General features: G+C 37.0%; 2 protein-coding genes and 2 long non-coding RNA genes across 7 annotated transcripts in view; 1 reads left to right on the top strand and 3 right to left on the bottom strand.

Moving 5' to 3' along the window:
• The window catches only part of LOC139977780 (uncharacterized), a 60965-nt gene extending 37868 nt beyond the window's left edge, over positions 1 to 23097 (bottom strand). Inside the window, exon 1 of the long non-coding RNA XR_011796690.1 lies at positions 22460 to 23097. This is a non-coding gene — a long non-coding RNA (uncharacterized lncRNA). The remainder of the gene's footprint in view (positions 1 to 22459) is intronic.
• Positions 1 to 25693, bottom strand: part of LOC139977739 (uncharacterized) — a 292233-nt gene that overhangs the window by 37868 nt on the left and 228672 nt on the right. Inside the window, exons 2-6 of one of the 3 annotated variants that reach the window (XM_071987307.1) lie at positions 16747 to 16860; positions 15457 to 15529; positions 10069 to 10873; positions 829 to 1099; positions 208 to 507 (exon numbers count right to left, since the gene is read on the bottom strand). In XM_071987307.1, coding sequence (XP_071843408.1) covers positions 208 to 507; positions 829 to 1099; positions 10069 to 10873; positions 15457 to 15488 — 1408 coding nt within the window. In that variant the 5' untranslated portion in view covers positions 15489 to 15529; positions 16747 to 16860. Of the gene's footprint in view, positions 1 to 207; positions 508 to 828; positions 1100 to 10068; positions 10874 to 15456; positions 16681 to 16746; positions 16861 to 25693 lie in introns of those variants that run through there. The other 2 variants (XM_071987308.1, XM_071987309.1) reach the window with 2 other exon arrangements.
• Positions 1 to 25693, top strand: part of LOC139977744 (uncharacterized) — an 831623-nt gene that overhangs the window by 662069 nt on the left and 143861 nt on the right. The gene's annotated exons all lie outside the window — the stretch shown is intronic.
• LOC139977776 (uncharacterized) overlaps positions 1 to 25693 on the bottom strand; it is a 226329-nt gene that overhangs the window by 98257 nt on the left and 102379 nt on the right. The gene's annotated exons all lie outside the window — the stretch shown is intronic.

Raw genomic sequence — 25693 nt, 5'->3', positions numbered from 1 at the left:
CAAAACATATTTTGACATCTCATTCTTCATTATCTCTAAAATATCCTGTAATCCACACATATGATTTTTAGATAATGAGTGCATTTTGTGTGTTTAACTGTTTGAGCTACAGTATGAAGTCTTAAGTCAGGAATGTTCCTTATAACTGGCACAACACTTGTACCAGTGGAGTGTAAAGTTTGTAACATACACATGAATTAACAATACCTTCATCTTGTGCCTTTGTTTTGTCAGAAAGTGCCAAGGACTGGTATTCGTGTATCTTAGCTACTGCCTGGAGAAGACGATATTCCTCTAAAGGAGTCTCTAATTTGCTGACATCAGAAGGATTAATTATACCCATCTTATCAATTGTCAGGAGGAAGGAGAGTCCTGGATTCTGACTAGAGATAACTGTCTTCTTGTTCTTATCAGTAACTTCAAAGTTATCACACAGTTTCACTGTTATGGAAAATGTCAAATGAGCAGAGAGGCCGGCGAGGAATCTATCATATTCAGTCTCTTGATCTGAAATGTTTAAGGTAAAACATTAAATTAAGTTTCCAGTTTTTGTTAAATATCCACAGATACGTACAGGCACACTGATAAATGCATAATCCACATCATGGCACAGGGTGACTTTTGCTCACTTGTACAAATGTACATATGTACTATGTTTTGGTGTGCACATTTTGGTTGCCAGCATCTAGAATAAATCACCACCTGTTTTTTGTATCAATACTTAAAGTGGGATCTTTCTGGGGGGTAGGGGTGGGGAAGGGGGAGGGGGATAGGGCAAGTTGGGGGCAAAATACATAATTACAAGAGAGCTAGTGATTATTGGCCTACCTCTCAGCTTCATGTACGTCTCTGTTAATAAGTGAATATGGTTAATCTTCAGCTCAGTTAGTGCATCAGTTAATCGATTCACATTTGAAGGGTGTATGTATCCTCTCTCTTCAAGGGTAAGCAGAAAGTTCTTGGAGTACAAGGGACTTGTAATAATGGTCTTCACTTGATCGGGTGGTAGTGAAAAGTAGCGGCCTAAATTCCCACAGTCAGTTTGGGTTAACTTTGCAGAAAGTTCTTCTTTGAGATGGCTGAAGGTGAAGATGGATGCCTATGGAAGAGAGAAACAACAATCAATCCATTGATTTAGTAAATCTTTGCCAACTAATCACATCAATTACTTTCATTTTAGACTAGCATTGGTCAGAAGATTTCTGAAAAGTGATGTTTGAGATGTAACCAACAGCTTGCCTGAGACTTGAACTTCTCTTTAACTCCACATAAGAGAGTAAGATTCTGGTTACTCACACAGAAGATCCACACACTAAATGAAGTCAAATCAGCTACTGTAGGTATTGACCTCTGATAGGCTTAATGGGATATACTGTACATCACATATATTGTAAGGAAGGAAAGAAAATCTACAAAACCACATCTAAAGTTAACTGTGTGTTCTCCCATTTGTTTCTTATTGATATTTAGGTGAACTGACCTATGACCTCTATCTAATAAGAAAGTAAGAAGGTTATTGTAGATGTACATTATTTAGGGTATATTTGTTAACAGACATTTCAATGCACACAGACTCAGTGTAATGTGCAAAAGTAATTACTGATCTATTCTACTTTACAGAATGATTTAATGACAAACAATATGTATATCATTCATTATGTACAGTGCTTTAAAGCCAATTCCAACAACAAAAATATCGTTAAAAGAGCACTAGCTATCTGCTCACTGAAAGAAGACCTTTCAAACTTGATATGATTTCACAATTGTATAATATACAGTACTTTCAAGCAAACAATATCTTTGCAACAGTTCAATCTAAGATGTTTAGACTTTTGTAACTCCATTGTCAAATCAAGGCTTCACTGCCAGGTAAGAAGAAAACTGTAAGACACTTCTGGCTACTGGTGGTATTACTGGTCACATTTGCACAGAGCTCTCTAAACTTCAGATGCCTAACATCCTTTGTTTATTGCTTTACTGCTTGCAAGCATTTCTGGAACCAGTAGGTCAGGTGGTTACAGCAAAACTGTGGTTGACACCTAGATGTAACCTTCTATCAGATGAGATGTAACCACAGATGATTAATGCACCAAATTAAGCCATAATTGCCTCATAATTTGTGGCTGAAATGCTTTGAGGCTACAAAACATTACATTCTGTAAACGATTCCATGTAGTTAGTACCAAGGGAAAATATTTCAAGAGCATTGATTAAGCAATGTGGCAGAAGAAGCAAAACACCATGATGCTGTCAAGTATTACAATATATATACATAGAGGTATTGAGATGTATAGGGCTTTAATGTTAAGTGTATATAGTCTCCACTACACATTTGTGATGTTTTACAAATTTATTAAGGTTTTGGTCCTGTTGGATGTCATCTACAGTAAACATGCTTTAATGTATACAGGGGACTGTACTGTAGCCATTGTCTGTCATTTTCTAACAAAACTAATCTAGAATGTCCTCGAAGTTGCTTTGGTGTATGTGCAGGGCTGTAGCCACAGTCTGTTCAAAAACATGAAATCTTAAACTGCACAATGCAGTTAGAATGTTGGAACTGATAGACACATTTTGCGTTTAACCCCTAATCCAGAGAAATTATCCAATGGGTGGACAATACTGTGTCTGAGACCCCTCTTTCAGGGGGACATCAGACTCCCTCTCCCACTTCAAACTCTGGCTAGATGGCCTTGTAAACTGCATGTGTAAAGTTTAAGAAACATTGTTGCTTGCTATACGCCAAATCCAACTGGCTGAAGTCTTGAAATTGTTTGTGTTTAGGCATCACATGCAGACACAGTAATTCAAATACAGTACTGTACAAGCAAACTTGAAATTTAATATAGGTTCCTGATGCTTTCAGCATAGGAACTGAATAAGATACCAAAATGGCAAACTACATTAAAGGTTTGATGAAATAACTGGTTGCGAATCGAGACATTGTTTAAAATTACAAGGTTTTCACATATTTTGTCCCTGCTGACCTCAAATGACCTATGACCACGATCAAAAGATAAAGAGTTCACCTAATCAATTGAGGGATATTCATGTGCTAGACTACAGTGAGACCCATCTATGTTTCTCTTTCATACTTATCATTTTTACAAGAATTTCCCATTTTTGACCTTCATGAAAGCAGGATTCATCTAATTACTAAACAAGAGCCCAAGGGCACTATGGTTCTTTGCTTATAAATAAGGACTAAGCACTATCCTAAAATTGTTATTTCAGGGTTGAATGTACACGCACGATATCATTGCCATAAATATCACAAATCAGTGATTGGTCCTTTTGAGAATCAATTGACTTTTGTTAGATTTGTTTATAAGAACTTGCAGAATCATCCTAAGTGTACTTAATAACTTTGGTTGCACAGGAGTCAACCCATGGACATTTAAAATATGGCCACACAAATTCAAAAATTCAACAACAAAAAACGAATACAGGTCACTGGAGGCACTATTCCAAGGTCATGTGAGGTCAACAGTGGTCCACCTCTCAAAACCAAACAAAACCGCATGAAGGTCACACAGGGGTCAACCATGGACAATTTTGATCAGTTTGGAGATTGAGTTTTTGACCCTTGTTGACCTTGAATGACATGACCGTTATGTTTGGAAACTATCGCTTACCCTTTACACAACTAGTCCAAAAAAAAAAGCATATTTAACCCATAATTGACCTTTGGTGACCTTGGATTACATAACGGTTATTTTGGAAAATGTGCCCCTACTTCATTCACAACTGGTCCCAATATATCAGCTATTTTATATTTCGTAATTGGAAGTTGTTGCAAAAATTGGCATGAGTGGGCAGATTTTTTGCCCATAAGCGACCTTGAATGACCTTGGATGACATGACTGATTTTATTAAAAAGTTCCCCTCATTGATGTGCACATTCTCGCATAATTGCTACGCACTCCAATGTACACACACAATGTTATTGCTAAAAAGGTATCAAATCCAACCTTTGGGGCCAACCGTTTCGTCTATAGAGCACAGAGCTATATAAAATATTGACAAACTTTTTTTCTTTGCCCTGTATCTCCTAAATTTAGCATATTTTATATAAAAACCTTAACCTCTGATTAACTTTGCACCAGAAGGTCGCACAGGGGTCAACCCATGGACAATTTTGATCGGAAGACCATTTGAGATCTGAATATGGCTACAAGAATTCAAATATATAACCAAAGAAACTAATACAGGTCACAAGAGGTCAACATAAAGTTGAAGGTCACAAAGATGACTAATGGATTACAATAGCGTAACTCGGACATTTTGTTCTCAAGTTATTGCAGAAATACTAGTTTTTGACTCCTAATTGACCTTTGATGACCTTGGATCACACGACTGTTATGGTTAAAACGATCCCCTACCCCATTTACAACTAGTTCTAAAACAAACATGTCGGACCCTGTCAATGGGAGTTATTGCTTTGTTTATTATTTTGGCTTTTTGGCCCTAACTGACCTTTGGTGACCTTTACAAGCAGCGAAAACAATAGGGCCCACCTTCTCACTATGGCGAATCTAAATACCAAGTTTGATATCAGTTCAACTTTTCCTTGTTGAGTTACAGTGCACCCAAGCAAGTGTTACAGACACACACATATGCCAAGCTGAATACATAGGTTCCTTTTGCTAGAGCAAGGAACCAAAAACACTGTGATTCATATCTACATGACATCCACCTGCTTAGTTTGACATCCATTCAATTTTCCTTGTTGGGCTACTATATTTAACTGGCTTGACATTGTGACTTCTGCTGACCTCAAATGACCCTCCACTATATATATGAGAAATCATCTACTCAATATTGGTTATCCACATACTAGTAGTAGACAATCCATCCATCCATGTTTAATATTTTGAGATATCATGTATACCCTAGGGCTACTCAGGAATATGCTGCAGCCTTGGTCACATTGCATGCAAACTGTACAGTTAAATGTGAGTAGATCATTGCAGCAGCTGATCAAACTCAAATGGTAAATGCAAGTGATGGTGCTGATCATACTGACTTTGTTTTAACATATTTTAGCCAGGCAATAAAGCAGACCTTTAATTCCACTTATCCTGTCAAAAAATATAACTTTTCAACAAAGACACTGTATATCCATATTCAGTGCTACCCATTGTATAGCTGATGAGAGTACAGTATGTTTAATTGAATATTGCAAAACCAATAACATTTCACAATATTAGTGTCTATAGTTTTGTCTCCTGTACAGCATACCTCTTCCCTTTCACTCTTTTTTCCCATTTTTTCCTTATTGTTCTCTGCATAGTTACATGTTCCCAGAGTTCAGTGACTCTGTGATTATTAGCCCCATTGTTTGCTTTAAAGAGGAGCACACTGTTCCCTTTGTGGTCTCTGGCAGGCTTTACCACAAGCTCTGTTATGACTCGTTTGTTAGAGGAATTTTCTAGTGAAAAATGTGATCCAGTCCTTCCTGTCATATCATCTTTTGTCTTTGTATTTCACTATTAAGCCTTGCCATATGATGAATTGTAGTTTCTGTGATAGAATGCTTGAAACATTGGCTCTTCCTGCCAGAAAATTTGAATCTAAGGAGTCAGGACCGACCTACATCAAGACATGACGTCAGTGCATCACATTGATCAAACTCGATCAGATCTCACTCTAGGCTTGGCCTTGATATGCTACACAGGAGTGTGTATAGACTTCACATATGCCTGTGAATACAAAAGATCTCACTCTACGCTTGGCCTTGATTCACTACACAGGAATGTGTACATCACAGGGAAATTTCCATCTACACCATATTTTACTTCAGCAATTTTTAACTTTCCTGGCTACAGTGTAGCTTGCTAATGATAGCGTCCCTGCAGCCCCCCCCCCCCCAACGAAGTGAAGCAATGACGTCACCGTCGATCTCCAATGTTCAAATCATATTATATTAAGTTGGCGCAAGGTTCAAAAATTCACTTCTCCTGAATCATAGGATGAAAACATCCCAAACATCCCTAGGACTGTGGCGATGGTAATTCCAAATCCAGTACTCATAGGTCAGGCTTTGTTTCATTCTTGATTAAGTCTTTATAGTTATTTCATGTTCTGTGTAATCTCTGGAGGAATAAGTTAAAGGTATGGGAAGACAGTCTGCCTACTTCCTGGAGAATTTGTGACCAAGGCTTAAGTAAAATCTTGTCTCTAGGGTGGGGAAAATGATTTCTCTCAAAGCTTCTTTGTTTTTCTTTAAATTTCTAAAAAACACTTAAGTTTGCAAGCAACTCTACCATTCACCAAGAGACTCCAAGCTGTCATGCATGTGCAGTAGAGACAAGCTAGAAAACTGTTAGAAATTAGTTACATTAATTTCAATACAGGTAAAGAGTTCATCTTTTAACTTTGCCCCAAACCCCTCAGGAGCCTAGTCAGTTTCATTGTGCATACCTTCTGTATATTACCTGTGAATGTATGCACTAATGCAGGTTAATTCTGTGATAGCAATGTGCACACAGAGTACCAGCCCTTATTAAGTTTAATTTGGAATTAATTAGTATATTGATCTCCTATGATTGCAGAATGCACAAAGAATGTATTTATTATATGCTACTTAATAGCAGTAACAGCTATAGTGAGTCTACAGGTACAGTAATTACTATTGTAATGTGTGTAAATTCTGTATCATTTTAACTGAACATTGTTTAATAGCTGTTTACAGGGTTGATTATGGCACTTATATTCCCTCAGCCATAATGTGTGTATGGTTAAGTCCTAACCTACATTGAATTAATGTGAGAGAATTGAAAGTGCTTCAGGTTATTGGTCCAACGAGAACCCACATTGGGATATTTATAAGGTTTATTATGTATTGCTGTGATTATGTCGAGCATTACCCGTCCCTCTAATGCACTCACATTTATTTTTCAGTTGGTATAAGTGTCGCCATTCGAGCTATGTTTAGATCCCATGATGCAATGCTACACTTTTACTAGTTGCCATGGTGACAGGATTTGCTGAACTTTCCATCAACTTCTGGGTTGAAAGATCTGTAGCAATATATTTTAGGAGATAGGACTGAGGCTCTGTTAAGGTTTTGTTAGAATGTTAGCAAGTACTAGCAGCCTTAATAGTCACTCCTAATTGGTACAGATTCCATCAGACCAGATAAAGCTGATATTCTATGTGATATAGTCTCTGCTTTAATTGTAGCCTACTTTTGGTCCAAGGGGTTGCTTAGACCTGTACATGCAGCCTAAACAAAGGTGTTTGTTGCCATGGAAACCTGTTGTCTAAGCCAGAAGTTGCAAATGGGCCGAAGTGGTTAGAGTACTACTTGTTGTCGTTATTATTACTAGATGAGGGATTTCCCCGTTAGAGTTTACTGAAAAATTTCCCGCTCCCGAACTTGGCAGTCATTTGTTGCTGTTAATTAGCTACAAAATTCATCATAAATTTAATTTTTCTTTCTTGACCTATAACTATGGGCTTCTGTTGGGCACAAGCCAATGTCTTGTCAGGAGTCATTATAGCTAAGTATTGTGTGTTCATATACGGGTATTTTAAAGGGCATGTTTTCATGGACTGCAGGGACATAAGTTTTTCTGAGCGAGTTTTCAAAACTTTTTAATTCCTAGTATCAATACTGTATTTAAGGGTCCACACAGTTTTAATAATGAAAGAAATTTCAGAGGATTTTGGCATTTATTCGCCCTGTGCTGTATGTATGTGTTGCTATGAGAGGTTTTGCTACTTCAGTCCTATTAAAATGTTCTTCTCATTTTTGCTCTAAATTCATTCATATTGCCTTAAAACAGAAATAAGTGTGCTCTTTGGAGATGTTCGTATGCACCAGACCCAAATACGTTTCTAATGGAGGTCTACACAGTTTTTTATAATGCAAGAAATTTCAGAGGATTTTGAAAATTATTTCGCTCTGTACTGTATGTATGTGTTGCAAAGAGAGGTTTTGCTACTTTAATCCTATTAAAATTTTCTTCTCCTTTTTGCTCTAAATTCATTCATATTGCCTTAAAATAGCAACAAGTGTGCTCTTAGGAGATGTTCGTATGCACCGAGCCCAAATATTGTTCTATTGGAGGTCAACACAGTTTTTATAATGCAAGAAATTCAGAGGATTTTGAAAATTATTTCGCTCTGTACTGTATGTATGTGTTGCAAAGAGAGGTTTTGCTACTTTAATCCTATTAAAATTTTCTTCTCCTTTTTGCTCTAAATTCATTCATATTGCCTTAAAATAGCAATAAGTGTGCTCTTAGGAGATGTTCGAATGCACCGAGCCCAAATATTGTTCTATTGGAGGTCAACACAGTTTTTATAATGCAAGAAATTCAGAGGATTTTGAAAATTATTTCACTCTGTACTGTATGTATGTGTTGCAAAGAGAGGTTTTGCTACTTTAATCCTACACAATATTTCTTCTCATTTTTTCTCTAAATTTATTGATATTGCCACAAAATAGCTCTAAGTGTGCTCTTAGGAGATGTTTGCATGCAGTCAGCTCAATTATGCTTCTATTGGAGGTCTACACAGTTTTTTTTATAATGCAAGTAATTTCAGAGGATTTTTGGAATTTATTCACCCTGTGCTGTATATATGTAATTGCTTTGAGAAGTTTTGCTTCTTCAGTCCTATTAAAATTTTCTTCTCATTTTGTATCTAAATGTATTCATATTGCCACAAAATAGCAATAAATGTGCTCTTAGGAGATGTTCGTATGCACCGAACCCAATTATGTTTCTATTCTAGGTCTACACAGTTTTTTATAATGCAAGAAATTTCAGAGGATTTTGAAAATTATTTGCCCTGTACTGTATGTATGTGTTGCTATGAGAGGTTTTGCTACTTCAATCCTATTAAAATTTTCTTCTCATTTTTGCTCTAAATTCATTCATATTGCCTTAAAATAGCAATAAGGGTGATCTTAGGAGATGTTCGTATGCACCGGACCCAAACACGTTTCTATTGGAGGTCTACACAATTTTTATAATGCAAGAAATTTCAGAGGATTTTGAAAATTATTCGCCCTGTACTGTATGTATGTATGTAATTGCTATGAGAGGTTATGCTACTTTAATCCTACACAATTTTTCTTCTCATTTTTTCTCTACACAGTTTTTTATAATGCAACTAATTTCAGAGGATTTTGAATATTATTTGTCCTGTACTGTATGTATGTAATTGCTATGAGAGGTTTTGCTACTTCAATCCTATTCAAATTTTCTTCTCATTTTTTCTCTAAATTTATTCATAATGCAACAAAATAACAAAAAGTGTGCTCTTAGGAGATGTTCGTACAGTATGCACCGAACCCAAATATGTTTCTATTGGAGGTCTACACAGTTTTTTATAATGCAAGAAATTTCAGAGGATTTTGAATATTATTTGTCCTGTACTGTATGAATGTAATTGCTATGAGAGGTTTTGCTACTTCAGTCCTATTAAAATTTTCTTCTCATTTTTTCTCTAAATTTATTCATATTGCAACAAAATAGCAAAAGGTGTGCTCTTAGGAGATGTTCGTATGCACCGAACCCAAATATGTTTCTATTGGAGGTCTACACAGTTTTTTATAATGCAAGTAATTTCAGAGGATTTTGAATATTATTTGTCCTGTATTGTATGTATGTGTTGCTATGAGAGGTTTTGCTACTTCAATCCTATAAAAAAAAAATATTCTAATTTTTTCTCTAAATTCATTCATATTGCCTTAAAATAGCAATAAGTGTGCTCTTAGGAGATGTTCGTATGCACCGAACCCAAATATGTTTCTATTGGAGGTCTACACAGCTTTTTATAATGCAAGTAATTTCAGACGATTTTGGAATTCATTTACACTGTACTGTATGTATGTGTTGCTATGAGAGGTTTTGCTGCTTCAATCCTATTAAAATTTTAGTCCCAAATTTCATATTATTTCCAAGACTCGCAAAAACAGTACAAATAAACGTAATCTACAGAAATGTTCGCAGTCACTGATACCTAACTTGGTAGTTTTTCTGGACTATTTTCATTATTCTAGATGTAAAATAAAATTCCTATGTTTACTTGTTTACACTATCCTACTGTACTTACTGTGCTGTATACACTCAGTGTTCCTCGTTTTGTTGTTGTAAACATAAACCTGTTTACATCGTTTATCCTGATTCTAGGCAACACATCAATAACTCGGAAAGTAAACAATGTATGATTCTCAGAGAGAGAGTAAACAACAACAACAGCAGGAGCAGGGAGCCAATATGATACAAACACCAGACCAAACTCACTGCTTACAGTGATACTGTCTGCATATGAGTAGCCTGCAGCTGTGTTGTATTCATGTAACATCACTCCCTCCATGTTGTGTCTAAAGGCTCTATCATTGACTGTATATATAAACAGATTATCTCCATAAACTGTTATATAATCAGGACAAGAACCTTCTAATCCTTCCAAGGTGATTGTCTTGATTTCATTTAAACTAAAATCAAACACAATCACCTCGTTAGAATAATCCAAACCAATAAATATCTCTCCCTCTCTGACAGTCATACAAATGGCTTCTCTATCGCGTAACTGATCACTGTGTGTGGGTATGTCGTCTGTCTTGATATTGAAGACATCCAACTGACCACCACACACAGTGACTATACGAGAAACATCCAAGAATGAAACACAACGACGAGGCAGCCATCTTGAAGGATTCTTAAATTCTTTAGAATAAAACCGAGTTATAAATGGCGACGAAGAATCAGGAATATTTAATGCAAACAGGTCTATGAATGATGTCCTTGTTTCTTCGTTGTAACCGCTAATAGCAACTTTGGTAGAATCCAACGTCATATCACGCAGCAGCCAGTCGCCTTCACCGGTAAACCTGGGCACCTGTGTACGATGAACTCTATTATATACAAGGCAAAAAAGTACAATATTAGGTCAATGTTTACAAGGCCGTATCCATGGTAACGGAGAATGTTGTCAGACACTATGCATATAGCGGCTGGAAAATGTGTTCATTATAAAAACAAGAAAATATCGGAAGCTGAAGCACCCTCCCCCAATACCAAATAATAAACAAATAAATAAGGAAATAAACAAACAACAAAACAATTAACTAACGGATCGAGTATATTTGCGAACATGTTGAGAGGAATTTCGCTGTAAACACGAGCTCTGGGATATGGAGTATACTATAGCTGTTTACACGATTGAGTCTATCAATTCATACTCAGTCATAGGACATACAGTATAATAAGCGACTGGCCCGTAAAACGGGCTTTCGTTGGTGAACAATATGCTGTGATTTCTTAGTTTAAAAATTAAGTAAAAAAATAATTGTGGATCAATGAGGCGCGAGAGCTTAAATAGGTTACTCAGAAACTTAGACATATATAGCCGCTGGTGATTATGTTTATTATATTCTCAGCTGGCTGACCCCTCCCCGTGCAAATTAAGAAAAGAACGTAAAAAAAGTAAAACAATTAATTTATATACTAGCTGTTGACCCCAAATATGTTATAGGCCTATATTCAAATATGCCGGTCACCTTTGGTCAAAATTCTTACACTGTTTTAATTTCAACCAAGGAAGTTTTCCTCACTCGGATTTTCAGTCATCTTGTGTGTTCCTTAAAAATGTATGAGAACAATTTTGAGAGTAAAAACCTGAAGGAAATTATATTTTGAATACTTCTAGCAATTTTAGCGTGCTGTTATTTAGGGCATGCATATACTGACTATACCGACCTGGACCTTAATTCTCCAAAAAGCTTGCAGTTGTCTGCAGCATGCACAGCAATATCGCACTACTGATCCTTCTTCCTCTGTTGAGAGAGTCCTTTAATTAATTAATTTCGGGTGGGAAGATACTTGTCCCTTGGCCAACTATCAGAAGTACAACACCTAACAGAAAAGAACTGATCCAGGACCTCTGCACAATTTTGCAAACATACACAACGGGGCGAAAGTTTTTAAATCGATGGCGCTATACCAATGTAAAGCGAAAATGTAAAAATAGATGGCGGGCTTCCACAATTCATTATGAAATAAAGTTTTACACTCTACAAAGCGGCCGCAATGTGCTTTTCGCATTAGGGGACGTCATCTTCTTATCAAAGACTGGCTTAATTGTAAGGACATATCATATACAAAGCGCATTTCCATGAACAAAAGGACCCCTTTCCTACGCTTACATCCTTCACTAAGAAGCACATACAGAAGGGAATTTCAAATATTATGCAGTATTGTAGTGAATTACCAAAATTTATGATATTGCCCGTGTACGGCGTTAATCTGTTCTCTGAGCTCCAAACCCGAAATGCGAACCACAAAAGATAGATTTATGGAAGGGATCATGCGTAAAGTTCCTCTGGTTCAATATAATATGGATATTTCAAAGACATATAGTGGTTGTATAATGTATATGGCATGAGAAATGCCTATAGCTAAATTATACTTTCGTTTGAAATATCTACAGCTCTTCATTGTTCACTAATCAAATCAAATCATACAAATACCTCATTTATACGACAAACTACATTAATGGTACGTTAATAATAAACCTGGCTAATCATTCATAGATAAACCTGGCTTTTATCCGTATGACATCTATTCAATAAGATCAATAATAAAAGTAAAATGATACGTTAATGTTTGAACGGAAACTCTGAGTCTACAAGGATCACACGGAGCATACATTCAATCAATCAAGGGGAGCGGTGGGGCAATCACACCTACTTCAGGCTGGTTTTACACCCCTTGAGGGATGTTGGAGCGGTGCGGTTTGTCTCTTAGTTAGTATTTCAGCACTTGATTGTGTTCACGAATATCGAATTGGGATTACAATGAAATGAAACCACTTATTTATTTGTACCCTTAATGTAAAAGTACTTCATTTCTCTCACATTTATTATTATGCTTCCAAGTCTTTGCGAAGGAATTTCTCACACTTTAACAGCTTCCGGTGAATTCGTCACCCCCCCCCCCCCACCAGGGCTTTAAAAAATTCCAGTGATATAAAACAAAATCTCTCTGAAAAGTAATATGTGAGTGTGTTTCAAAGCGTTATTCGAGAACAAGAATATCCAAACCTCCACAGGTCCAGCACACCAGGGCTAAAAACACATCCCGAGGAATGGTCCTCTTGAAAAGAAATAACACCGCGGCGTAAATATTCTGGTAAGGCGGATCCCAACGAAAATAAATAACCTTGCACCCATCCGCCAAAGACAACGTTTAAAAAAAAATATTCACTTTCTTACGTCTCTTCGTACACCCACCAAAATGGTAAGTAAAGCGATTTGGAGGGGGGGGGGGCTGTGGGGGGGGCTGTTGCTCCTTGCTATACGCCACTTAAATATTTCAAAACACTTCAATGTCTGAGGGCTTGGCCCTCTAAACCCCACCGGGCCTCTTTCGAATATATTTGACGATTAAGCAGTTAACATTATGATTCTTTTAATGTAAATCAATGAACCAGTTATCGAGATCCCGATGTTTGTTTGACCGCTCAGATATTTTCTGCAGACGCCTATAAATCGCTCGCAAAAACAGAGGGGGACGTTAAATTAACATGTGATTTACCGTATGGCCATTTATCTGTCTAAGCTAGTGAATTTAAACAAAGCTGCCAGTATCTAAGTCTTGTCCGTCGTCAATAGATGGAGCTACTTATTTACCTCAGAGATGACATTTTCCTGCTTGTTTCCAGTTACCACCATTCCGTCTGCACCATAGCAGTCAAGGCACTGATGTATATAGTGACATGGATATAGAACGGTTTCATTTACTTCTAAATCTAAATTTAAGAACGGGATAATCCTTCTAGTTTCAGTTTCAAACTTCTGATTGACAGGTTTTGAATTTCACTTATTAATGTTGTTTGATATTCTTCTCTATCGTGAGGTTTCCCTTAAGAGTATATGCTGTCGGGAAACGATGCTATGAAAACGGACTTGTTGCCGCCAATGCCACATGTATAACTAAAAAGTAACGGTTGTTTACATTTATCAGCAAACGCACTGCCTTTTACTATGAAATGTATCTCAACAAAACAACCTAATACACACCAACTATAAGACTTCCCTTTGAATATCAAAATATATAAATTTCGCATTTCTCCTCATTATTTCTAGTATTTATATTCCACAGCCTCAAATACGAGAGCGCAACCCTCTAGCTTCATTATGAAGAGAGATAAAGAATTTGAAATTAGATTTAAGGTCGCATTAATGAATACTGAGATTTCATCAGTGAGTAATACTATATTTATAGGTCTCTGTGCTAAGTATACCTGTTTGTTTCTACACACGGGTGAGTCCTGAATGTATCAGTGACGTTGACGTCTTATATATATAATGACCTTTGACCTCATAAAAAGCAATATATTTGTACTGACCCAGGTGAATCTACTTACAATGAAGTTCGTTTAAGTTGTACCTCTGGAGTGATGGTGTTTACATGATTCTCAGACTTCCATCACTGTTAACCTTGAACGATCTTTGACCTACACTATAAATACATAATGATTCCTGTACTCACTAATATGGATCTCTATACCACACATTCAGCCCATTCAAGTTTCAATATTTGAGGCACTGTCACTACAACATTATCAAACTTTGACCACTTTTGACCTTACATGAGCTTTGACCCCAACATAACAAAATGCTTTTTTTGTACTCACTACGGTAAAAGTGTCTTACAACGTATGAAGTTTAAAGTTTGGATTTATGTTTATATCAAAATTATGTGTTATTATTATTACAATGTTTTAATTTGTGGACCTCATTAGAACATAATAAGTTTCTTAAACTAGCTAAGATGGATTCACATACGACGTATGAATTTCATCTAAACTTTAATTTAGAGTGTTTACAAGGTTTACAGACTGTAACCTTTGTTGAACTCAAGTGATCATTATTCTCCATATAAAACAACAAATTATTGTCATCATTAAAGTAATTACACACACCAAGTATTAAGTCCATCCGAGCTTGGCTTATGGCTAGAAGTTTAACGACATTGTCCTTCCTTCTTGAGTTATCTTGTTTATAAAGTTTTCAGACTTTGACCTCAGTTGACCTCGTATGTCCATTTGCATCCACCAATTTCAATTGGGTTCTTTTACTTACTTAAAGACAAATCCATATACAGTGCATTAACTTCTGTTATCATATACTTTTTGAGTTATTGTGTTTACAGTGTCGCATACACACAGACGCTTCCGCAAAAATAACGACATCACCATGAAACAAATTCCTTATGCCTCCGCCAATTTAATGAAAAAAGAACCGAGGAAGAAATTAACCGTAGCATCGCTGAAAGGAACACAGTGATATATTCATGACATATTAGAATGAAGCATTTGTGAAGTGGGAGATGGGTGTAACCTTCAGTCTAAAGAGAACGGGACATGAGGGACTTAAGACGGTAAAGTGGGAGGAGGGTCACATACAGCGGGTTACTAAAGAGGGTAGTTACTTACGGTGTGATGATGGGAGGCTCTCTAATGTCCATCTTCTGACAGATTTCTCAAAGTTGTGTACGATCCTGCTCAACTAAACCGAAATAATAGTACTTAATTAAAGGTTCATATTAATCATACAAAACAAATACAAAATGTTTCCATCTTTCGTATCAGTAAGCAGCATTGCAACTTTAACATATACTGATTTGAAAACTATATATAAATATGTCTAACATACGCACAGCGTTGTTCGTTCTATGTAGACATGTTCAAAAGGCTATTTTCGGAACCGTACACAATTTGGATACAAGGTTTCATTGATGTTGAGAAATATACAGCATAAAATAAGTGCGTCCCAATTGAAGTGATTGAATCTTTGGACGAATTAATGTGTTGAGCTAAGAACAGTCAAATAAGATTATATTTAGTAGAAATATCATATTTTTAAATTTACCTGAAATACAGATTATAATGGTATTATAAATAACTGGTATGATGTACATAACCAAAATAGTGTAACAGTAGGAAATATTGATGCAAACATGTTAGTTCTCTCATTAATATTTACAATAATGAACTAAGTATTTTTCGAGTTGACAGATATGTCTACATTGCAAGAGCATCAAGAGGAGTCTACAGTTTTTCATCTGAATCGAGTTTGACCACTCACTAGGAGTTAATGTTTTATTATGGAGTGATATGTAAGCTACAGTAATAACGCTATAATAACTTCACGCTTAAACCTGATATACTAATATCAATCCAGTCAAAGATTATTCCCATAGCTGAACTGAAGTTGATTGTCTAAAATAATTACTGGAAATCTTAATTCATCACAAAATTTGATGAACGTATATATCTGGCAACAGTTCTATATTGTTTGTGTTTCTCCACGCACAATGCACGAAAACAATACAATAAGTGAGTAAACAATTTATGAAATTTAATAATGTTAGTTAACATTATATATCAGGACTGTAATAGCTTGTCAAGATCATCTGCCATTATGAAACACACACGTATTACTTAGAATGAGCAGGAAGTTGTAAAGCTACACTTCCTGTAGTAGAAACGGTTTATAGGTAAAGGGTATACATTGAAATAACCATATCTAACATTAGAAGCAGTTTATTAAGATGGTGGCTCATTTAATTAATACTATAGACTATCTTTTTCTTTAAGCTTATGTGTCACAGTACACCCGCTACCGGAGTACCCATAACGCTACCTTCTAAACCATAGCCATTGACAAATATAATACTTATAACTGTGTACTGCTGTAATACACACAGAAAAGGTAACACTTACATTGAAAGCCGCTCTAATTCACTTGTGTGATGTTGCCGTGTGAATCAAGGATCCTTTGAATCCTTCTTCGTCAACTTAAAACACACTCGAGCTGAAAATGATCACGAAGAGTACCTTGATGTAACCCGAAGAGGACGAAGTTACCCCAAATAATGACGTTATTGAAATACGATAAATAGAAATGAGTTGTGAGAGTGGCAATATGAAAGCCGATTATTACACTGAACAGCTCTGTACATATCAATACTGATCGCGTGACTGATAAACAACGCCCACTGTATACACGTACCGTACGCGACTGTGCATTGAGCTCCACGGTTCAAAGGTTGTCTTTTGTGTTATGCACGTACACATACTCAATCGAAAGTAGAACATTTCTGATATGTATAATCAAGTCATCTAAAGTAGTTTTTCCTTCCTGTATAACTTAACTCTCTACTCTCTAAAAGTACGTTTCACAGTAAACTGGATATATGATATTCATCGTGTAGTCACACGACGGATGTATCACCGGCTACCTTGTATTACAATGACCGTACTGACATAGTATGTAGACTGTGCACTGTGTCATTCCAGGAAGTCAGTGGTGAACTAGAATTAGCTGTGTTTTGCCCTCTTGAACAGAAATTTGTAATTCAAGTGACACCCACACATTAAACTACATTGTGAAATGATATCAAATTTCAACGTTTTCCTGACAAATTACTCTTTAAATCATCTTTCGTTTTTTGCTGGCAGTGGCGGCACCAGCAGTTGCAAAATTGGGAGGGGGCTAAACACAAGAATAAGCAAACAGTTAATGGGGCAAACATTTTGGAAGTGCAAAAACCAACCTGTATCTATTGCATATCAAAGGGGAATTTAAGGGACTAGAGATCACGTCCTAACCCATCGCCGCATAGCACGCTTTATCGTTGAACCACGGTTTAATTTATTAATATTTTCATGTTTTACATGAAATTCAAATTGTAAGAAATCCAGGGTCGTCTTCTGAAGCACTCTCTTTTACGCTCAAATTAACCAAAACAAAATGCTGCAACTTCCAGGTATCGCCGTCTGAGACCATACAGGAACTTTGAATTTTATTTCAATGAAGCACATCCATCTTTGGAATGTGTCTATATTCTGTCTTATGGTTCTACGTTTAAGATTACAAGAGACCTGTCTACAAGCAGTGCAGTGAGAGAACAAGAAATATCTTGAATCCTACAACTCTGGGGATTCTCCCTGGATTCCCCACTAGGGCTTTTATATAAATACCATATAATGTCAATCTCACCAGTACTTTGTGCTTTAAACTCGCTACGAGAGAACAATGAATAACACATTTATATTCAACTGAGCTCCACAACTAAAGTTACAAAGGTTGACTGGTTCATTATTCTATGTCAATATTTGACAGTATTCGATATTCTAAGGTTGCTGACATGTTAAGCCAGCTACAGTGGTTTCTCTTTCTCTTCGTAACTGTAATTCACAGGGGCACAGTAGCGGGGCGTACATACGGATGCCCCCCCCCCCCTGACGGACTCAAATGGACTGCTGGCGCCCTTTTCAGCTCTTTACCACTTTTTACTTATTCGCGATTATTGACTTTTTTATTGCGCTCTCATCTACTTATTGACATTTGTTACATTTTGTTGGTGTAATTTGGCAATGACACCTATTTATTCTTCGTTTTTCTGCAAATTAGCCAGGCACGGAAAGGGTTATTTCCGGCGATCTAGGGAGTGTCTTTACTCAAAAAATTCTGTACGCTACGCGCCAACCAGTGGTGGCGCTCCGCTTAGATAGTTTCGACAGCACCCCTACAAACCCTTCTCACCCCTCCTGACCAATACCCCTAGCTCCGCCACTGCACGGGCAGCATCCATTGTGTAGCCATACAATGAAAGTAATGACTTCCTTGTTCACGGACAGTATGTCCGCAGGTGGTAGTATGGTCACTTGGTGGGTTCTGCAGTTTAGAATGGATTTCCCAGGGAAGGATGGTGCTCGGTCTGGTCCCCTCCTCCCTGACCCTACTCCTCGTTGGTTCTTTGTTTCTTCAGTTAGGCCGATCCTAGTTAAATGTTGCAGGAGCTGCTCGAACGGGTATACGGTAGGCCCTGTGGAAACAAATATACCATATATTTTACGCATACTAATTGGAGTTTATATACAATTCCAATATATATGCGTATTAATTCGAATATATCAAGTATTAAATCAGCTGATAATACATGTATGTATTTGAATTAATATACGATTTAAGACAACCATAGAAATCGACCTTCCGATTAGCTAATAAAATATGCGTGTCTATATTGGAATTGATACGGGTACAAAGTATGTTATATTTGTCCCACATGGCGAACCATAAAACGGGAACGCATCTCAAATACGTAGTCGTTATTAAAGGATTGGTTCAGTTGCCATATATGTTTATGTTATATGAAAGAGTACAATAAAAGAAACACAATGGTAAAAAAAAAATGTTCAAATATCTTTTTCGGTTACAGAGATATTCAAGTGTAAAGTTTTATCAGATTGTGTAGAAACTGCTGAAATCTGACTAACTGTGATGTCATATCCTCACATTCCTGTAAAGTCTTTGTTTTTTTCTCTAAATATTTTGTGAGATTTCATGACTTTCAACCAAAAGATATGTCATGAGATCTCATATTTGTCAAAGGAAGTATTTGAGATTAAACATCTGAAGAATTTTTGATTATATTATTTTCAAATGTGTTAAAAAATGTAAATAATTTTTAAAGAAATATATTCACAGATGGTAAGGAAGTTAGGATGTGACGTCACACCCTCATAGTTAGTCTTTCTAAACCAGTCGTTTTCAAAGAAATTTTGATATCTTCAAAGTGTCATATCTCCTTAACAGAGCATGCTATCATGGTAGTGTCTTCACTGTTCTTTTTTGTCTTTTTTGTGCTCTTTCATACAAAATAGACATGTCAAACACCTTAATACTTTAAAAAGAAAAATTACACTTTTATTGTAACAGCTTCAGGTCTTCATTCTCAGTGTACGATTATACGCATACGAGATTTATGCATATGAATAATCGAAGGCCCCAGCTTCGATTTTAAGAATTGTAGATTTTGTCACATGCTAATCTTTTCTGTAAAACTCACTGTGTTAATGTGCACTATAAACAATAGTTCTGGAATTATGATGATTGAGCTGTAACCAAAACCATTCTTAGTCCCTTAAACTCCTCAATACCTTGTAATTTATTAGTAAGTTAGTTCGTTTTACTTTGTCAGTTTGAGGCGGAAGGGACTCTTACGCTCATAAACTTACCCCCCCCCCCCCTCCCGGTAATTTAGTGGTAGGTCCCCAAAAAAATGAACAGAATCACTCTATGCTTGAAAGAATCAAACCACATTTGATTTGCTTGTAAGTATAACATTGACTCAACTATTTAATAATAAGGGTTGAATGATATTACAGTTACTAACTAGTCTATAAATAGCCGCGACCTCCTGGAGCACGTTCAAAGCAAAGAAAGAGCAGGTGTTGGATGTACAAATCAGTTCGCAGGTTAATTTAATTAAACGAACAATTCTTACCGTTACGTGACTGAAGGCCTGTATAGCCAATATTAAGCCCAGGCATGTAATAGTATTGACCGAGTTTGGTTTTAGATTGAGTACGTATGAACGCATACCCGCTAGACCGACCAAACCGCTGAGACGCAAAGCAGGTTAAGATTTTTGGGACCGGCCCCATCACTAAATTCCGGCCTTCATTCTCCTACCCTGCCCATCAGTCCCTCTATGAACAAATTGCCATATATAGTATTAAGTTACGTTTTGCGATAGTTATATTCGGGTCGGTAATGTGGAAATCCATATCAAAGTAAGGGAGTTGGGGAGGGGGGGGGGGGCTGATCGGATCGCTTGTTGGGCGCCTGCGAAAATAATGTTCTTCGTGGTAAGGCTCTTGCCCTCGTCAACATTCTAGTCCACATTATTGGGTTTTACGGTGTTATATAAACCCTACGTGACATTATTACAAAATGCGGCAAAATTTTCAAGATGGGTCAGGATACTTCAAAATGTGGAAGTGTATACCTCCTGTGCCCTTCATTGGCCGTGTATGGTATACTGCCAGATTGTATACGTGTGCAGTTTGTTCTACGTCAATTCCGTGACAATCTGAATGCGACATTTGACAGGTTAAATTGACATTCACTTAATATATATATATATATATATATATATATATATATATATATATATATATATATATATATATATATATATATATATATATATATATATATATATACATGGACATGGAACTCTCTATCGAGAATTGCAACATCGTTTCCAATATTCATTTCAAACCTACGGACTCACACAGCTACTTGCTATATTCATCCAGTCATCCCCCTAGTTGCATCAACTCAATTCCTTCTTCTCAACTTTTGAGAGCAAAACGAATCTGCTCCAAGGAAGCTAACTTTGACAACGCAGCTTCTATGTTCAATGGTTTCTTCCGATCTCGGGGATACCCTCCCTCAGTTATAACCACCGCCAATCAACGCATTAACCTCATCAGCCGAGAGTCGACTCTGGAACCTACCAACGACGTCACTAACACCGACCGCATTCCCCTCACACTTCCTTTCCATCCCTTATCTCAACACATTCGCCACACCGTATACAGGAACTTCAAAACTCTCACACGTGACCCCACCACCAAGGAAGTTTTCACGGAGATGCCTATTACAGCTTACAAGCGACTAAACAACCTGGCGGATCATTTGGTGAGGGCATCGCATCCTCAGCCCATCCCTGTCGACACTCCTGGCACCTACCCTTGTAACCGTAGTAGATGTAATACCTGCAGATATGTCACCTCAAACACTATGCTTCGTATCACTGGCCCTAAAAACTCTTTTATAATTAAACATCACTTTTCTTGTATTTCCACTAATGTAATTTATGTTATCATATGTAAACGTTGTAATTTACTTTACATAGGTGAAACCAAGCGTAGACTGGCAGATCGTATTACCGAACACTTACGCTCCATCAAATCCAAGTTTCCTGGTTACCCTGTCGCCTCTCACTTCAATTCCCCCTCCTCCTGTAAGATCACTGACTTTTCAGTTACGTGTGCTCTGTCTTCCAGAGGCACTGATATCGATCGTCTTAAATCCGAAAATAGACTAATTTTCCGACTTGGCACCTTATCCCCTTATGGTTTAAACTTTAATTTCGATTTGTTGTAAGTCCTTTTACCCTGCTACTTTTCGCTTCTTTCATGTGTGTGCATTGGACCATTTTATCTTTCTTCGTTCGCTGTTTACAGTTTTAGTAGTCTTTTTGCTCACTTTGTTAAAGGGTTTATACCCGAAACGTCGTGTTAGTTTTCTTTATCATTAGCACTAGCAAACTTTACTATTTTTCTACTAGAATTCTCAGTGCTACGCAGAACATTGCCTCTATATATATATATATATATATATATATATATATATATATATATATATATATATATATATATATATATATATATATATATATATATATATATATATATATATATATATATATATATATATATATATATATATATATATATATATATATATATATATATATATATATATAGGTGTGACATGATGTACCGTTTTAAATCTCAAACAGAAATTAAAGAGTATGATTTTTCAAGTTTGGGCAAGAGTGAGTTTCTAACAAGTGACCTCGTGGTTACCACATTACGGTCACACACTGGTTACTCCCTTAAGTAAGTAGTTCTCATGAACATGTACAAATCGCTTTAATTCCTTTATCCCCCGGATCATATACGTTAATAAACTGTTTATGGTAATTGCGTTTATGATATGCATAATTATGAAAAACTTCAGTGGGTTTCTTTACACGGATACGTGTAGGCCCTTTTGATTCCAATAGGTAACAACATACAAGAAAGAGGAATGGGAATGGATCTATTCATATTCCCATTTTGTTTGTATTAAAATGAACATTTCAAATTTGTAGTACATTATCCCGTTAATCAAATTGCGTGACGTATTCTAGTGAGATCAGTTCAGCGTTCTCATATGATGTCTAACGAAACATGATGTGTTCATATAGCCTTGCCTACACACCTCCATTATATTACCCTTTGGGGTTTTGTTGGGCAGCTTATACCTAGTCACGATAACCTGTATTTGAAGGGGACGATGACACTGAAGGGAGGGGACCAGTATGGATGGCATGATGAGAGCTATGGAGGGGATGACGGACGTTGAAGAAAGAAGACGGTCAAACATTGACCACATCCCTATCTTTTCCACCTTGGGTTCTTCTATAATTGGTTGATACAGTCACCCCCCCCCCCCCCCATAACCGTCCTTGTTGCTCAAAATGAGACTAATTATTGTTGTATGTCTATTGCATATTGTTTTAAGGGGGGGGGCAAATACTGTATTATACAATAAATCTTTAGTACGCAACAAAAAAGTAAAACCGATTTTGTATTTCTTTAAGTCATATTTTACTCAAACACGATCTGCAGGAAGGTTGGATTTTCCACTTAAGGTTCTTGTGAAATTACATCTCAAGCAATGACGTTCATCCAACTTTTACTATTGGAGCTATCCTAAAGTTTGAGAGAATTTCATCTCCATTCTCAGATCAAATATCTGACCAACAAACCAACAAAAAGCAAAAACGATAGCCGTTCTTGTACTGAACCATTACGGTTGTAATGCATACGAGCTTTATACAAATAAGAATGAACATCGAAAATATCTTGTAGAGTTGATGATGGATTTAAAGACAACATATCACCTTCACTTTGGGATTTATTGTGATTACAATAAGCGCTACATATAGCGTATGGTAGACATGGAAACCTTACGATATCAGTTATTAATTAAAAGACTTTCACTTATTGACCTCTGCTGACTGAAATGACCCTTGACCTGCAATTTACAACACAACTCAAGACGGTGGATCTACAACGTACCGTCATCGAATGTGCGCTACCGATAAATCGAATGTGCGGTACCGATAAATCGATTGTGCGGTACCGATAAATCGAATGTGCGAGACCGATTAATCGAATGCGCGATACCGATAAAATGAATTTACGATACCGATAATTCGATTGTGCGGTACAGATTTATCGAATATGCGGTACCGATAAATCGATTGTGCGGTACCGATAAATCGAATGTGCGAGTCCCATAAATCGAACCTACGATACCGATGAATCGAATGTGCGGTACCGATAAATAGAAAGTGCGGTACCGATAAATCGAAAGTGCGATACCGATTAATAGAATGTGCGGTACAAATAAATCGATTTTGCGGTACCGATAAATCGATTGTGCGGTACCGATAAATCGAATGTGCGAGACCGATAAATCGAATGTGCGATACCGATAAAATGAATTTACGATACCGATAATTCGATTGTGCGGTACAGATTTATCGAATATGCGGTACCGATAAATCGATTGTGCGTAACCGATAAATCGATTGTGCGGGACCGATAAATCGATTGCGCGATACCGATAAAATGAATTTACGATACCGATAAATCGAATATGCGGTACCGATAATTCGATTGTGCGGTACAGATTTATCGAATATGCGGACCGATAAATCGATTGTGCGGTACCGATAAATCGAATGTGCGAGTCCCATAAATCGATTGTGCGGTACCTATAAATCGATTGTGCGATACCGATAAATCGAATGTGCGATAACGATAAATCGAATGTGCGATACCGATGAATCGAATGTGCGGTACCGATAAATAGAAAGTGCGGTACCGATAAATCGAAAGTGCGATACCGATTAATAGAATGTGCGGTACAAATAAATCGATTGTGCGGTACTGATAAATCGATTGTGCTGTACCGATAAATCGAATGTGCGGTACCGATAAATCGAATGTGCGCTACCGATCAATCGATTGTGCGGTACCGATAAATCGAAAATGCGGTACCGATAAATTGAACCTGCGATACCGATTAATCGAATCGAATACCGATAAAATGAATTTACGATACCGATAATTCGATTGTGCGGTACAGATTTATCGAATATGCGGTACCGATAAATCGAATGTGCGATAACGATAAATCGAATGTGCGATACCGATAAATCGAATGTGCGGTACCGATAAATAGAAAGTGCGGTACCGATAAATCGAAAGTGCGATACCGATTAATAGAATGTGCGGTACAAATAAATCGATTGTGCGGTACTGATCAATCGATTGTGCTGTACCGATAAATCGAATGTGCGGTACCGATAAATCGAATGTGCGCTACCGATCAATCGATTGTGCGGTACCGATAAATCGAAAATGCGGTACCGATAAATTGAACCTGCGATACCGATAAATCGAATGTGCGATACCGATAAAATGAATTTACGATACCGATAATTCGATTGTGCGGTACAGATTTATCGAATATGCGGTACCGATAAATCGATTGTGCGTTACCGATAAATCGATTGTGCGGGACCGATAAATCGAATGCGCGATACCGATAAAATGAATTTACGATACCGATAAATCGAATATGCGGTACCGATAATTCGATTGTGCGGTACAGATTTATCGAATATGCGGACCGATAAATCGATTGTGCGGTACCGATAAATCGAATGTGCGAGTCCCATAAATCGAACCTACGATACCGATGAATCGAATGTGCGGTACCGCTAAATAGAAAGTGCGGTACCGATAAATCGAAAGTGCAATACCGATTAATAGAATGTGCGGTACAAATAAATCGATTGTGCGGTACCGATAAATCGATTGTGCGGTATCGATAAATCGAATGTGCGATACCGATTAATTCGTATTGTGGTACCGATAAATCAATTGTGCGGTACCGATAAATCGAATGTGCGATACCGATAAATCGAATGTGCGATATCGATAAATCGAATATACGATACCGATTAATCGA

Source organism: Apostichopus japonicus, chromosome 12 (assembly GCF_037975245.1).
Source record: "Apostichopus japonicus isolate 1M-3 chromosome 12, ASM3797524v1, whole genome shotgun sequence".
Lineage (NCBI taxonomy): Eukaryota > Metazoa > Echinodermata > Holothuroidea > Aspidochirotida > Stichopodidae > Apostichopus > Apostichopus japonicus.
This window is presented reverse-complemented; position numbering and strand designations above follow the sequence as displayed.